Source organism: Balaenoptera borealis, assembly GCF_965194805.1.
Source record: "Balaenoptera borealis genome assembly, chromosome: 2".
NCBI classification, from domain to species: domain Eukaryota; kingdom Metazoa; phylum Chordata; class Mammalia; order Artiodactyla; family Balaenopteridae; genus Balaenoptera; species Balaenoptera borealis.
In genome coordinates, this window is record NC_138867.1 from 7,188,596 (window position 1) to 7,205,438 (window position 16,843).

At 50.2% G+C, this 16,843-nt stretch overlaps 1 protein-coding gene across 2 annotated transcripts; it reads right to left on the bottom strand.

The window, feature by feature from the left end:
* Positions 1-926: 926 nt before the first annotated feature.
* On the bottom strand, positions 927-16,691 carry CFAP90 (cilia and flagella associated protein 90). Of its 2 annotated transcripts, XM_082380347.1 has the most exons (4): positions 16,581-16,691; positions 16,140-16,374; positions 3,346-3,462; positions 927-1,458 (listed from the first exon to the last, which is right to left on the bottom strand). In XM_082380347.1, the coding sequence occupies exons 2-4, from the start codon at positions 16,284-16,286 to the stop codon at positions 1,279-1,281; spliced, it is 444 nt and encodes a 147-aa protein (XP_082236473.1). In that variant the 5' UTR covers positions 16,287-16,374; positions 16,581-16,691; the 3' UTR covers positions 927-1,278. The 2 variants fall into 2 exon arrangements, with proteins under 2 accessions (XP_082236473.1, XP_082236472.1); XM_082380346.1 differs by lacking the exons at positions 16,140-16,374; positions 16,581-16,691 and adding an exon at positions 4,815-8,835.
* Between the last annotated feature and the right edge of the window lie 152 nt (positions 16,692-16,843).

Below are 16,843 nucleotides of genomic sequence, written 5' to 3' on the forward strand. Positions count from 1 at the left end.
CTGCTATTTGTTTGAAAAAAAATAAAAGACATCAACAGTGAAAAAACATTTTCGAAAGTATAAGGAAATATTTAAGAGTCATTCAGCCTTGAAATTGCCAGGAACGCAGTGTCATAAGTCCTTAGAGAATCAAGACAATAAAACCAGCAATGGGGGAATCAGCACTGAAATTAATTAGATCACCTGCCCATTAACTGCTAAGCTGTGGAAAATTTAATCATGATAGGTGACGGATGATTTCTTCCAAGAGATCCATTCATTAAAAACATAGCCAATATCTTAATACTTGAATAAGTTTCAAATCACCTCCAAAGTAAACATTTCTAACTTTGGTTAAAGGCAGCAGCTGCTTCCTAAAAGAAAACTGTTCAAAGTGACAGTCTCAGCCCCTATCGTGCAGGTTAAGACCACACCCCAGTGGCTTATGGATTACTACACAAACTCCTCAAGGTTTAGAACTCCCACTTTAAAGCTGAGGAAATGTGGGCTCAAGTAGGTGAGTCAATTTGCCCTGCCCCACGCAGCTAGAAGATGCAGGAGCCACAGTGTTACCCAAGCCTGTCGAGCGCCAAAGCCCGATCTCTTCCTGTGACCTCTGGCTGCTTCGCCACCGAGGGGTGACAGCAGCAGCGCTGGCCTCCGAGGCCACCCATCCTACTAGGGGCTTTTGTCCTCGGTTGTCCAAAATTCTGTTATTTGTGGCTCAGGCCTGTGGCGGGGTGGGGGGAGGAATGTTGTAGACGCTAGAGTTCAGCTGTGCCGAAAGGCAATTTCATTACATCCCCATTAAGTATTGTTTGTGCTGTGAGACGGTAGCGGTTTCCGTAACCGGTAAGAAAAGCGCCTGCGCACCATTGCCACGAGCGCCTCCGCCAGGAAGACTCGCAGACGTGGAGAGCAGCGAACAAAGGTCAGCCCAGCCGCTGTCAAGGGGGAGCCAGGTTTTCATTTTATTCAGATGCTCATAATGGATCCGTCCCCCAGCATCATTTCATCTGAAATCGGTTCGCGTGAAAACCGTCAGACTAGGTAGGTGTCCATCCTCAGAGTCGCAGGCCTTTGGCCAGGCTGGTCGCCAAGGAAACGTGCGGGAAGCAGCCCTGCGCGGTCCTTCCCGCGGCCCCAGCGCATCGGGGGCGCATCAGGGACGCCCGCTGGCCCGGGAGCCTCAGGGTCACACAGGGGCCCTGAGGCCGGCGCCACACCGCGTCCCCCCCGCCCCTCCCCCCCCTGCAGTGCCATCCCTCTCGCCCGCGCCCTTCGGGCCATGCGAGGGCGTCAGGCCGGAGAAATGTGCCCGAAGCCGGGCGCCTTGATGCTGGGGATGTCGTTCTTCCGGTAGAAGTCGGCCTTCACGTGGCCGGCGCGGCTGTGATCCCGGTTCGCGGGCTCCACGGGCTGGTGGATGCGCCGCCCGTAGACGGAAGACGTCAGCACCCACACTGGCCTCTCGCGCTCCTGTTGGGGGTGAGGGTCGGGGAGCGGAGCGCTCTTACCTGTCCAGCCCGCGTGCCGCGCACCTGCGCCCCACCTCCACCTGGCTTCTTAGGACCCCTCCACGCTGACGCCGGGGGGGTCCTCTTTAACCAATTCACACCCTGTCCCCTCTGCTCCCGGCCTGCTGCTGTCCTCAAGTCTTTCAGAGGAAAGACCAAGATCTCGCACGGGGCAACAGGTACCCACTGACTTCAGGGTCCTGTTCCTCCCCCTCTCCTCCCTTCTCCCCGAGCTCCTCCTACCTGTCTTCTGTCCGCCTTCTTCCTTCTCCCAGATACACGTCTCCCCAGATCTCCCATCTCCCCAGACCTCCCATCTCCCCAGACCTCTCATCTCCCCAGATCTCCCATCTCCCCAGATCTCCCATCTCCCCAGACCTTCCATCTCCCCAGACCTCTCATCTCCTCAGACCTCTCACCTCCCCAGATCGCCCATCTCCCCAGACCTCTCATCTCCCCTGGTCTCCCATCTCCCCAGATCTCCCAGCTCCCCAGACCTGCCATCTCCCCAGACATCTCATCTCCCCAGACCTCTCATCTCCCCTATCCGCCATCTCCCCATGCTCCATGCCCCAGACACCCTCATCTCCCCAGGCCCCCCATCATGTCCCCAGCCCCCTTCATCCCTTTCATTTTCTCCATCCCCTTAAAAGGCTGTATTTCTCTGCATACCACTTATCACTAGCTGGCATCCAGGTCATTATTTATTTGGCTTTTATTTTTCTGTCTCCTCATGGGAATGTCAGCTCTAGGAGGACAGACACTTCTGTTTCATTCCCTTTACACTCAGTGGCACATGGGAGGTGCTCAAAAACTCTGACTGGATCTAAGTCATGCCAGGCGTGTGCTTATGAGAGAAAAGCACTAACCTCACTGCTAACTTGGAACGAATTAACACAAACCAAAACAACAAAGTTAATGTCCGTGACTTAAGTGGTGATACTTCATAGTACCTCCATCACTTAATTTCACAGCAGTTAAAAGTTTCTTTGAAAGTGACATGGTGGCATTCTTAAACATTAACTGCCACAGGCAAAAATCCTCTGATCCAAAAAGAAATCCCACCAGAAGCTTTTTCATCCAGATTTCTGTGTATTGTATAAAGATTATGATATGAATACAGAATCCAGATTTTAATAAGCATACGGTCCTCGGATCAGATTTACAGAGACAATGTCCTAGTGTGGAAGAGGGTCTAACCCAGCGGCAGGTGGGCTCGACCATGCCAAGGGGATGCACAACCTCCTTCCCCCACCCCATCCCTATCAACCCCCCTCTCTCTACGCCCACACCTCCAACCCCCCACCCAACCCCCTGTACCTGCTGTGAGCCTGACCTTCTCACCCTGTGAGTTTGGTTCCCTCTGTTGGTCACCACCCAACCTGTACAGCTGAGGAGAAGCAAAGCCCTTCCCCTCAGAAAACCTTGCAGAGATAAAAGAAGAACTGAGCCGTATGTGGTACATACAGTGCCCTGGTAACTTGGGAGAAATACTCTTTCTTGCATGTGTGGTTTCATCCCTGGAAGGCCAGTGTTCTTAGAACTATGATAGCCAGGCCTGGGAGGTTAAGCAAAGACCTATTTATCTATTGAAAAGAACGCCTGAGTTTTGCTGTCATGGAACTGTTGCATTCTAGAGGACTAAACAACAGTCACAAAACTTAACACGCAGTTTAACATGGCAGAATGGAGTGAGCTGTGACGGTAGCTTAGCCTTCACTTCCCGGCACAGTGAGACAGAGGAGAGCCTCACAGGGGACAGTCACGTGCAGCCAACTGCACACGGTGCTCAGTAAACGCACACACAGGGAATCTGTGCACACCCAGCGATGCCCTGCCTTACTGTTACCTCCTCGTTAACGTGCAGTCCCAGGCTTTTTGCATGTTCTCTGTCGTCTCGGTGCAATTTCTGATTATATCCTGGGCTCCTCTTAAAAACACAGTCATAGAGGGAAATGATTCCGGTCTGGGAATAGAAAGAGAAAGAAAGCCATGGTTTATTCAAGGGCTGAGCCATGGAAGCTTCGTGCAGCTTGAGAGCCCAGACTCTCCCGGATGAAGAGTGGAGATGTATAGAGATTCCCGACTGCACCGAACGTGTATGGGGAAGGTCACCGCCCCTCGGGCGGTGACCAGAGCAGGGATGCCAGGCCCCAAGTTCCTGAGAGGCCCGACAGGGTGATGTTTCCAGGGACAATTTTCCTAGACTGTTACAGACCCCTCCTTCCCAGAGGAGGCTCCCCGCTCTCCCTGACTCCACCCTAGGGCTCAAATCTTAAAATAATGATAATCCACTCAGTATATGTGTTTTCTCCTCCATTTTTTTTTTTTTTTTTTTGTTGGTGCCGCGTGGCACGTGGGATCTTAGCGCCCTGACCAGGGATCGAACCCGCGCCCCCTGCAGTGGAAGCTTGGAGTCTTAACCACTGGACCTCCAGGGAAGTCCCTCTCCTTCATTTCTACTTTTCTTGAATTTCTCAAATTTTCTAAAATAGGCTTGTACTGCTTTGAAAAACTAACAATATCTGAATACTAGGACAATATACCCAAACAGAAGTTCTCCCTCTCTAGAGAGAAATATTTTCTTTAATCATATGTGGCAGCTATAAAAACTGTAATTCATATATATATGAAATATATATTTGGTATATGTTATATATGTATATATATACATATGTATAATATACACATATATAGCAAACATACGTATAAAATACTCACACACACAGCTCTAATGTGTTAGAAAATGATCCCATTAACAGAGCTGCCATCTGTAACATCTCCATTTTTTTTTTTTTTTCAATCTCCATTTTTTTATCCCCAATTTTTCTTACTACAAAAGTAAAACTGCCTCATTTGGAATCTAGTAAAAGGAAAAGAAATCCACGTGTTAGCGGATCTTCAATCCTCGCCTTGTAAGTCAGGCCTGTCATTTATGTTCCCCCAGCCAAGTGCCACCTGCCTTGAATCCTCCAGCAGCAAAGGCAGATGTGCCATCTCGCTGGGATGTGGGATCACGGGGCCTCTAACCTCTGCTTGCTTGTTTGTTTTCATCCTGAATAGTAACGCTAGAATAGTCCCCTCCAGCTGAAGGACACAGAGGTAGAAGGTAACGGTGAAAAGGGCGCACACTGAGTGCATAGCCTGTTGGAAAACACATCCCGCCCGTTCTCAGTGTGGGAACTCAAGAGCTGCTGACAACAGCGGATATGGCTAGAGTGTGATGTAGCTTCAGCCCAGCCGTGAAAACTCCTTCACCTTCATCTATCCTGTGCAAGACGTGCCACTCCCGCTCGGGAAGGTTTGAAGATAACTCACACATCGCTGCTGTCCTGGTGCCATTAACCATCTAGTCAGGAAAACAGTGCCATCTTTTAGAAACATTATTTTCAAGTTCTCCAGAATTTCAGTGGCACCATGTACAAGGCACTTATTCAGTGACGCTGGAATCCTGGTTTGCCTACGTTCCGAGTCACTCCAAGTGGCTAGAACAGGAGCCATGGCTTCTGAATCTGTGCCCTGATGGTCATTTAATGAGGTCACCTCGCAGAAGCTTCTTCTTGGGTTTGTCTTCCCTCTCGCACTCAGCTCCTGGGTCTGTGCATGCACTGGTTTGGCCGGCCCTGACTGTCATGCCTCCTGAAGGCCACCGACACCCTACAACCTCCTGAAGGTAACCTTGTACTCATGGGATTAAAAAGTAAAAGACCCAAATCAGTGGAGAGGTGATACATTATTCAGTTTTCGGTACTGTGAACATTGGCTAGCTGTTTGGGGAAAAAAAGGAAAAGAAACCTGTGTCTTCACATCACACTCTGGACAAAAGTAAACTCTGGATGGATTAGAAAAATAACTGAAAGGAAAACCCACAAGGGACCTCCTAGGCAAGAAAGCAATGGGGAAATATCACAAAGAAAATATCCATCACTTTGACCATGTAAAAATCAGACATATGCCTATCAAATAAAATTCAAACTTAAAACACCTTTAGAAAATGAAGAAGAAATCTCAGTGTCTTTAACATCAGCGTGTAGGATGTCCACAGAAGCAGAAGCTGGTGGGGTTGGCTGGGTGCTCACTTGTAGCCTAGAGAGATTAAGCAAACCTCACAGCAAACCTTTTTTCGGGTAAGCTACCGGGCCAGCGGGTCCTGCAGAGACACAGCAGAAGCTCAAGGATGCCACCCATCTGCTGGGATTGTGGGACACAAATTCTCCAAGGGAGCATGCTCGCCTTCTGTAAAGGGGGTATTGCAATGCAGACCCTTTCCTTTGGGGTTCAGAACTACTGGCCAGGCCCAGCAGAGGCAGACACGAACAGTAACTTGAAACGCCATCACCCCTACATCGCCCGCATTTACACGGTAATCTAGGCTGGGCTCTTGGTCATAATGTAGATGTTCCATTGTCACTGGAATCTCTCCTGGCCCGACTGATCTGTGAAATGGGTGCGTTTTGGGAAAGAGCTGCCGTGGGCAACAGAATGACCTGGTTTCCTAGGACCGAGCACCTGAGTGGGAGCTGCACCTGCGGCCAGAGGTGCCCCCTTCTGCACCCTGAGAACCTTGGGCCAGAGAGGAGGAGACCAGCGGCCAGTCTCTGTTCCCTGCAATGCTCCCTGCAGGGACTAGCTGCCCCAGGGTGTGCGGCTCAGCCCCACCACAAGGGGGCAGCCCTGACAGCAGGGGAAACAGGGATCCTCCCGGTGCTGGCTTCCCGTGCAGGTGGCCCATTCACGCCTGCCCCTCCTGAACTGAGTAAGCCCCTGGGGTCCTTGGACTTGTCCTGGGAGAAAGACTAAAGAGGGAGGAACGAACTCAAGAACAGAATGAGAATGCCATCGCTGTTACCTGAACGAAGAAGGAAGTCTTGCTTCATTCTGTCCCCTATGATGGAGAAACTCACTGCAATATGCAGCTTTACAGAATAATTAATGCCTATTTCTTCTCATTCTAATTGGGTCTCCTAAAATACTCTATAAAAGTAAGATCTATGAGCAGCAATGCCGGACTCCCGTCCCCAGGATTAGGTACCAACAGCCTACTATATCTTAGAAGAGTCTTTATTAGAAATCTCACTACTGATGGATGTGATCAGAATCTTTAAGTCTTCTGTGTGGGGATTTTGCCTACTCAGGACTTTCCAGAGTAAAAACGAGTTTTTTTCTATCATTGAAAAATAAGAAAAAATTAATCCATCACCAGGCAGGCAGCCTTACTTAGTAATGTGACTGTCCATTTCCAATACCTAATCAAACCAAAAATCTGGGTTTTCCTGGATTTTAATGATTAATCTTTCTTCTTTCGGGCTTTTTTATTCCTTTATGATTTGAAGCAAAATGATATTAATAAAAGCCAAACTGGATTTAGATGCTACCACAAAACAGAGCTGCTGGGTTCCTGATATTTTGCTATTAAAATCTCTCAAGGGATTTCCTCTATTTCTCTGGATGTAGATGCTACCAAAAAACAGAGCTTCTGGGTTCCTGATATTTTGCTATTAAAATCTCTCAAGGGATTTCCTCTGTTTCACAGATGACTTTTAAAAAAAAAAAAAAAAGGCAAAGCAGAGCCCCTTTACTTTTCTCTCATGATTTCCTCAGCTCCTTTGTGTTTTGAGTACTGTTATAATGTATTCTGGTCTTATTCTGGTCGTGGTATCTGATCACCCACCATCAGTTTCCCTATGGTGACCCCTACTCCTAACACTGAAAAATCACCCCAGTCTGTAGCCCTGGGCTGACACCATAAGACAAGTGGGGGCCTTCAGTTTTCAGCTTCCAAAGCACGTTGGGTCTACTTTGTGCCAGGCACTCTCCTAGACTCTGGAACAGAAATAGGGAGACCCTACTTTAAAGGAGACCACCTAAAGGCTGAGAATGGAAATAAACCCACTAATTAAAATATCTCAACATAACACACAGGGAGGAACAGAGGTATGTACAAAGTGCAGTAGCACCAAAGAAGGAAGGATCAGCTTTTGTCTAGCCTGGGGGTAACAAGTGGATGCAAATGAAGTTGACAGGAGGGACCACACCACTGTAGCCAGGGCCACTGGGGAGTAAGCTCCCCGTGTGTTAAGGGTTGAATTCCTTCCTCCAAAAATTCACATGTTGAAGTCCTAACCCCTAGTACCTCAGAACATGACCTTATTTGGTAATAAGATTACTGAAGGCGTAATTAGTTGAGGTCAGACTGGGATAGGGTGGGTCCCTAATCCAATAAGACTGGTGCCCTTATTAAAAGAATTTGCACACAGACACAAATAGGCAGAAAGTGAAGATGATATGAAGAGACACAGGGAGAAGACAGCTGAGCTAAGGAGAGAGGTGGGGGACAGCTTCTCCCTCACAGCCTCAGAAGGAACCAACACTGCCAGCACCTTGATTTCAGATGTCTAGCCAACAGAAACTGTGAGACAATAAACTCCTGTTGTTTAAGCAGCCAGGTCTGTGGTACTTTGTTACAGCAGCTCTAACAACATACGCGATAAGGAAAATTAGCCATCCTTTGAACGATGGAAAGTAAGGATAGAGATAGTACAAAGGTTATTGCAGTGGAACCAGAGACCCAACCACGGAACACTCCACTCCGGTAAACTGAATCGGTAGACCTACTGGCTTGGTAGACATCACCAACGTTCAGTGCTCCTCTACTGACTACACAGAGCATTAATCTTCCCTCTCCTTTAGGTTAGTGAAGCCATGAGCCCAGTGCTAACCAATGAATGGTGCGTAGAGGTGACATGTGACTCTTCGATCGGAAGTATTTAAGAGCCGGTGCCGGGGACTCCTGACGCTTCAGACTGAGGTGTCAGCAGCTTCCACGGTGGCCACTGAGGGACGGTACTGGGCAGAGTCGCCCTTCTGATCCCTGTTGGACGCTTAGCATGAGAAATAAGCTTTGCTTCAGGCCACTGAGACTTTGGGGGTTGTTCGTTACTGCAGCATAACCTAGCTTATCATGACTAATGCAAGTTCATAAACAAGGAAGAAGCCCTGGCCTGCCACCTCCAGCCCACAGGGGGCCTGAGAGCTGTCTCTTCTGGGGTTGTGGGCTTTATTATACCCAGTGCCTCCTCCCAAACTTGGAAGTTCTCTTCCTCCCAGAAGTTACACAAACTCTCACACAAATAGTTGGGGGAGGGCTTCCGTGGTGGCGCAGTGGTTGAGAATCTGCCTGCCAATGCAGGGGACACGGGTTCGAGCCCTGGTCTGGGAAGATCCCACATGCCGCGGAGCAACTAGGCCCGTGAGCCACAACTACTGAGCCTGCGCGTCTGGAGCCTGTGCTCTGCAACAAGAGAGGCCGCCATAGTGAGAGGCCCGTGCACCGCGATGACGAGTGGCCCCCATTGCCACAACTAGAGAAAGCCCTCGCACAGAAACGAAGGCCCAACACAGCCAAAAAATATAAAAAAATAAAAATATTTTTTAAAAAATTGCAAAATGATTCTATGTTGCATTAAAAGAAAAAAAAGTTGGGGGAAGATTTTGAGCAAACTGAGATTCAAGTCCTTTATTTTCTCCTCCCTTTCAGACCATTTTGAATATAAATGCACTCTTCATTGTAAGTTTCCATCACAATTAGGCCAGGGCCAAGTGACCAGCTCTGGCCAGGGAATGTGGGTGAAACCAGTGGATGCCATCTTCTAGGCCTGGTCCCTAAGAAACTCTCAGCAGGCCTCCACACTCTCTCTCCTTGCTCACTGACCAGCAATTTAAAGGATCCAGGGAAAGACCCGAAGTCCCAAAGATTTCCAGGCCCTGGCAATAATGGAGTCACTAAAACAGAGAAGCTCAGTTTCCCAAGTAACTGCATTAAGAAGACCCGCCCAGGAGAAACATACATGTTGGGCTCTATTTCATTACGTCATGTTTATATGCTTAAGGCCACTGGCGCACTTATGCTAACAACCTGCTGTCTGGACAAAAAAGACCTGATTTGTAGTGTTTGTTTGCTAATTTCTGTGGTGTAAATACTCCCATCATGGCCAATTTCAGGCTTCCATTTGAATGCAGAGTTCAGAAGAGATGCTAAAAATCCCCTCTTTGTCAGTATGATCAGACTCTGACACACCACTAGTTAAGACTCTGGGGGGTGGGGTCCATTTGTTTGCATAGCACATCCTAGCCCACCTTTATTAATAAGGTTATGACCGAGCTATTCTCATCTCCTCTCCTCAGGGGCCATAGTACTGCTACCTCTCACCTGGAGGCTTTCAGGTACTGTTTGCCTACCCAGAGCTTTGTGACTTTTACTTTTAAAACTGAAAATTCCCAAGGTGACTGAAAATGGTTTTCTTTGATTCATAAGGGCCTCATTTTACTTCTGATAAATTCAGTGCTTCTCCTTGTGAGTCAAGCAGTGTATGAAGCTTAAGGAGTATGTTTTCATTAATTTTAATATTGTTCAAAATTCTATCTCTCAGAAGAAAGGTAGCTTGTCAAGGACATAATGATAACTTTTTTAAAAGGACAATACTCAACTATTCTCTGGTTTGTGGCAAAGATTGTGTTTCCTCTCTGGTGTGTTAAGATCACACGTTTGGGAAATTTTCATAACTTTCCAAATAATCTGAATAGTTTATCAATTTAATAAGAATGAAGACAGTTGCCTTCTCTCTTCCATTGATACCAGCTCCCCATTCGCCCCCTCTTCCGCCCCCTGCCCCCCAGCAATTCACATCAAGGAAGAAAGGGCCATCCACGGGGGCTGAAACCTGAATCTAAGTCTTACATGTTGTCACTTGGTCAAATATATTGGGGAAAATGCTGTTTGTTTTCACGTATCATTTGCTTGTTGTACTTCTTAAAAGGGGATGATTTTGAAAAAAAAGTCTGAGATACACTGTTAAATGAAAAGAGCATGCTGCAAATATATACACGTAGGTGCGTGATCGTGTGTGAACATGTTCTTATATTTAAAAATTCGACACACATGACTGCATTCATAAACGCACGTGGAAAGGCATGCACCATGTGCACCATGTGGGCGCACATGGGTGGTCATGACTGGTGGGAACCAACTGGTAGGAAATTCCCTATTCTTGGGGTTTCCTTCCAGAGGAATCACTTGCGCTAGAAGGGCACACATGACCTCTCCTCTCACTCCTTCCTCCCTCCTGGGTGACCTGCCCCCCTTCCGCCTGCCCTGGAGGAAGACCCTCAGCCCCACCCTCCAGGCCTTAAGTTCCCAGGGGCGGGTCACTGAACAGTACAAGTGCAGCCAGCCCAGACAGAGAGAGGCAACAAGAGTCCATTCCCAATTTTGGTCCCTCGAGGAGAAGAGCAAGGTCAAGGATAACCCAAACAGCAGATAATCCAAAAGGAGACCTCTGTTTAGCCTAAGAAGCTAAGCTCATCAATCGGTGACTCGTCTCTTTGTTTAAAAAATCCGCATCCATTTATTCATCCTCACTGGTTCATCAGCAGCTATTTATGACGCACCAACTATGAGACCGTGGGCACTCTTTCAATTGCTGAGGATAGAGGAGTCACACAAATAAATCCCTGCCCTCATGGAGCTCATATTTTAATAGGAGAGAAAAAACCAACAAGATAACCAAGTAAACTATTTAGTAGGTTAGATACTAATACATGCAAAGGAGAAGATCAGGCAGGATGCGGAGTGTGCCTTGGAGGGCAGGGGGCGGGGCGGGCACACTTGCATTCGGCCAGCACACATTGGGACTGGAGGACATGCGGGTACACGATGGATAAAGAGAGAGAAACTTGCCTAGATTTTCACAGGTGGCCCAGCAACAGAACCGGAGCTCACGTGTCCTCCACAGCCCCTAGGAGTGGCCAAGCCTGTATGGCAGATGTACTTGATGCCTAAAGGTGAAGAGGGTCCAGGAAGGGCTCGGGGAGCTGGTATTGAACACTTCCTGTATCCTGGACGTGGGCATAGGCCCTTCAGGGATGCCCCTTTGCACCTCTGTGCAGTTAACACCCATCATTATGTTTACCAAGCGCTTGGCTGCACGAGACAAAAGGAAATTCAGTATCAGGAGGGTAAAGAAACAGTCAGCCCCTTGCCTCTTTCTCTCCACCACACACCGTCACGGAAAGTCGGCTAATCCCACCAAAACTAAGGTTGGATTTTCTGAGCAAAGCTTCACTCAAGACCCAGCTATCCACAATTCACATTAGCATGAGGGAAAGCATATTCTAAAACTGCCTAAGATTTTTTTTTTAATGTAGCTTTTAGACTTTGAGAAATTTAATCAAAACTGTCATAAAAGGGCATTCTCCTTTGACTTAGCCTTTCCATTTCAGTAGCAGAAATGTTGCACAAAGCAGAAGAGGAAAAAAGTAATTTAAAAACACCACTGAACTCAATCTATGGAACATTATTTTGTAGAAAAAGCCCACACTGCTAGAGGCTCCCTAGGGAGCAGGACAGGAGTTGATAGCATTTTCGTTGGCAGCTTTAGAGGACAAATTTGTCTTAAGATCCAGGGTATTACTGGGGCTTTAAATAAGTGTGCTGCTGCAAGAGCTTTGACTTTGGGCCCCTGCGGGGGAGATGCCTTATAGAACATAAGGAACCACCAGATTGACACGCAGACTACCTGCCTCACCTGTGTTCATTTCCAACAGTGAACAAGATGGAGGATAAAAGGCCCCAGGACCGAACCCTCAATGAAAGGAAACTCTAATCATCACTAAGAAGAACAAATAATAAGAAGAAGAGCTCTCCTTACATTGGGCTTACTATGTGCCACTTTCCACCCATTAATTAAATTAATTCTCATAAGAGCTCCATGCATTTGGTGCTGTTTGATCCTTGATCCCGAGAGGGGCAAGGTGAGACGGAATGTTTGGTCTGTGACTTGAACTAATAACACAGAGGACTAATAATGCAGGACTCCTGGGCCTGTACTACTAACGAACTAACCGGTGAGTGTGACACACAGCAACTGACTTAAGAGCTACTTTTGCAATGTTTCTTCCCAGCTTTGAGCGGGGCCTGGAATTATTTACAAAGAATTTAGGGGCAGCTGAGACCCCAGCAAACCTGTGATACAGAGTTCATACTTTTTAGTCCATATGATCTCAGGGTCAGAGAATCAGCTTCTGGAATCGTGTAGCTGATTGAATACCAGCACATACAAGGTCATTATTGCCATTGGTAGCTGGCTTGCAAATGGACTTTGAAATGTCTTTTGTTGTTCTTGCTGCTTTGAAGGCTTTTTTATTTAGGTGTTAACCTTTCTCCTGCATCATTTTTTTCCCTGTGACGGTAAAGGCTTCAGGACTTGAATTTGCCTGTGACCCCAGCTATCAACTGTACTGAAATTTTTTTCTTAAAATCTCCTTTGTATTAATTTGTCTAAGGCCCATCCCTCCATTGGCAGTAAGACATCAAGAGCAGATGTTGGCAAGCGTTTTCTGTAAAGGGACAGATAGTCACTGTTTTAGGCTTTGCAGGTGCCATGGTCACTGTTGCAACTATTCAGCTCTGTGTGGTTGCCATTGACAATACTATACACATGGGCATGTGACTGCGTTTCAATAAAACTTTCTTAATACAGGTGGCAGGGCAGATTTGGCCCAGGAGGCTTCCTGTGCATGGCCCCTGCACTAGAGGGGCACACTTCTTGCCCATTTCTGATCTGCTTCCAAGTACGGAGCCCTGGTCACCTCATACCTTGGGCGTCTCTCTGCCCCTTGGTTGATTTGGCACCAGAAAGGTGGAGCCATGAGTCAGATTGGTGAATTTAGGAAGAATAAACTGAGTCTGCCAAACTCAACTCTGCCCCTTTTCCCTTGGCAGTGCCTGGCCCACAGGGGGTAGAGGGGTCTCCTCTGCTTCTTCCGGGGCCCACAGCTCTGGTGGCTGGATGGGTAAATCTGATTCAGAGCTTCAGTCTCCCCAAGCCCAAACCCATTTGCCCAGAGTCCTTAGCGGGATCCTGCACCCTGGCTTTTTTCTCTGACAAATATGTATCTTGGCCCCCACCTGCTTAATCCTTTATCTTATTTCCCTATAGCCTCAAAGTGGTAATCAATAAGACCCCTCAAAGATACACATAAAATGGTGTACTGTGAATTTTTCCATTTTGTCAAGAAGCCGGATAATATTTATATACTTTCAATAAAACAGCATGGACCAACCTAAAACATCAAGACTCCTTGATTTTTGGTTGGTTCTCTCATGCTGTGCATTAATGCTATGCGTGACTCATAAATTCACTGGCAATGATAAAAGTTTGGCACACCTAAGTTGTAAAGTTCATTTAATAAATAAAATTATTTATAGATAAAATTTCTTTCAAAATATACTGCTCATGGGAGGAAAAGATATGAGGTCCATGGTGGCTGTGAGGTTGGGAACCACTGCTTTCAATCCCATTCCTGTCTTAACGGTCAGCAGAGATATTCAAGCCCGGGCCAGTCAGCAAACAGGGAGGTAAGGACAGATGAGCTACAGGAGTCCCCTTTCTTCCTCATGTCCTTCTGTCCTTCCATATCGTCAAAGCCAAGCAGAGAGGCGCTAACAGATACAAGAGATGCCCCTGGCTGCGGTCTATGTGTTGGTTTGCTGGGGCTGCCAAAACACAAAGTACCCAGAACCAGGGGCTAAGCAACAGACATATACTTTCTCACAGTTCTGGTGGCCCAAGTCGGAGATCAAGGTGTCAGCAGAGCTTGTTCCTTCTGAGGACCATGAGGGAAGGACCTGTCCCCAGCCTCTGTCCTTGGCTTACAGACAGCCGTCTTCTCCCTGTCCATTCACATCATTTCCCCTCTACGCAGGTCTGTCTCTGTGCCCAAATTGCCTCTTTTCCTAGACGGCAGTCATTTTGGATCAGGGCCCCCCACTAATGACCTCACTTTGATTACCTCTGTAAAGACCCTGTCACCAAATAAAGTCACATTCTGAGATACAGGGGATTAGGACTCTAACATAAGAATATTAGGGGGACACGGTTCAACCCCTTTCAGTTGTCGAAACTAGAAACTACTGCTTCTGTTTGCACGGCTAAGATCCGTGGTATTCTTTCACATGTGGCAAGTACTCAAATATGTGCTGACCTGATCTAAACGGGGATTCACTTGGGCTCTGTGGATTGTGGGTATGGAGAAGCAAAGGATGTGTTTGGCGGGAACACCTCTCACATCAGGAGGGAAAGACCTCCTTCCTCCCAGGCACTTGGTTATCTATAGATCCCTCTTCAGGCCACCCCTTATCCCTGCAGGCTGAGCATCTCCCCAAATGCGCCTTTTAATAATGATGCCCCTGCTTCCCCAGCTGCAAGACAGGCTGCAGCAACGTACAGTACAAGGCACTGGATGGAGACTTTTAGGAAAAACATGGAGAAGAAAGGAGTAAACGACCCCCGCAAATTCTGAATGTGTTTCTTTTCCTTTCGCTTTTCTTCCTGCTTTGGCTGCAGGGTGGCCTTCGCAGACCCTCAGGCTTTCCCCACGACTCGTGTGTGCCTGGTGCGTCCCGGCCACAATCCTGGGACGCTCCCAGCCGCGCTCTCCCTGCCAGCGGCTGTTCAGCCCTGCCTCGAGGTTTCCTTGCTCGCAGGCGGGCTTCTAGGAGGGTTTCCGCGCCCTGGGCGGTCCGGGCACAGTCACTGCGGCGAAAGCCTCCCGGTAGTGGCTGTTTTCGGGCCAGCCCAGGCCTGCGGCAGGCAGACCCCAGAAGCAGCGGTGCCCCTGCCGGCTGGGTGGCCCCCGCGCTCCTGCGACCCTCCCCCAGATCCTGGGCACCAGGCTCACCTTGCTGCTCCCGGCAGAAGGAGGAGAAGCCCAGGGGCTCTCCCTCACTTCCCGGGGGAAAACTCGGCCCTCACCCACCCCTAAAAGGCTCCGAACACCCGCTGAGCAATCCCGGCCGCCCAGCCCGCACGCCCGGCCTCGCAGCCCCCTTCCAGGTGAGCGTTTTTCCCCTCCCCCATCCCTACACCCGGCTCCGCGCCTGCCCATGCCCTCGTGGGGGGCGCGGGGGTCCACGTGACGCCGGTGGTCGTAGTCGCGGTACTCTGGGGTCTAGGAGCCCCAGAGGGAGGCCACTCTCCCACCCTCCCACCCGCTTTGACCCGGACGCCCCCTGACTCCCTGCGCCCCGCCCCGAAGCCCGCACAGGCGGTGCCGCTCAAGCCCGCCCCGGCTCTTCGGCGCAGCCCCGCCCCAGAGTCCTAACCCGAATCTGCAGCCCCACCGCCCGGCCCTCCACGCTCCGCGGGGCGGCCCCGGCCTGCAGCCTCGCCCCCAGGAGCCCTCGCCGGCAGTGTGACCCCGCCCCCGCATCCTCCCGGGCAGTGTAGCCCCGCCCCATTCCTTCCCCCTCTAACGCCCTCCCCGGCGGTGCCCCATTCCCCCTCCCCCAGGCCCCTCCGGGGTAGTGCGGCCGCGCCCCCAGCACCCCTTCCCGGCAGTGAAACCCCGCCCCCAGCACCCTCCCCGCAGGGCAGCCCCGTCCCATCTCCCCTCCCCGCGTCCCCTCCCGGGCAGTGAGACCCCGCCCCTATTCCCCCTCCTCCCCCTCCTCCCCCGACCCCCTCCCCGGACGTGCAGCCCCGCCCCCAGCACCTCCCCGGCCCCTCCCCCGCAGGGTAGCGCTCCCCTCAATCCCCCCCAGCCCCCGTCCCTGCTCTCCAGCCCGCCCCGCCCCGGGCCGCTCACCCTGCCCTGGCGGTAGTAGTAGCTGTGCTCCTTGGGGTCCTGGCGCCGCGGCGGGACGTAGCTGAAGGCGGACAGCGCCGAGATGGGCGGCGGCCGGGGCTTGCCCCGCAGCGTGGCGGCGGTGATCTCCTCCTCGTCGTCCTCCATCCGGCAGCCGTGCTCGGTCCCGCCAGCCGAGGAGCCCGGTCCCAGTCCGCCCGTCGCAGGTTGCCCGGCGCCCGCGTTCGGCCGTTGCCTGGAAACCGAGGGGGCGCAACGCTAGGCTGGACGGAGGGGCGGGGCGGGGCGGGGGTGGGGCCGACCCTCCCCCGCCCCCCGGCACGTCGGTGCACACCCGGGTCTTTCCTTCTTGGGGCGTCGGGGGAGCCACACCTGCTAAAGCCACTGCGGGGTTCCCGGGTGGGAGGTGCCTCTGGGATCCTCACTTTCCGCCCTGCTTACCCTTCTCCACGCAGTGTCGGTTCGTTCACTCAGGGACCATTGTTCGCTGGGCAGTTAATGACCTTGCACCTACTGAGTGCCAGCGCTGGGGATGTAGCCTTGAACCAAGCAACCCTTGTCCACCGGGATCTGACAGTCCGGTGATGAAGGCAGGTGACAGGTGTGAAAACGCAAGCAACTTGAAGAGGGTCTGGGACAGTGCTGCCCAGTAAGAAGACAGAGAGGGCCGCGTGTGTAACGTAAAACTTTCTGGCAACCATGGT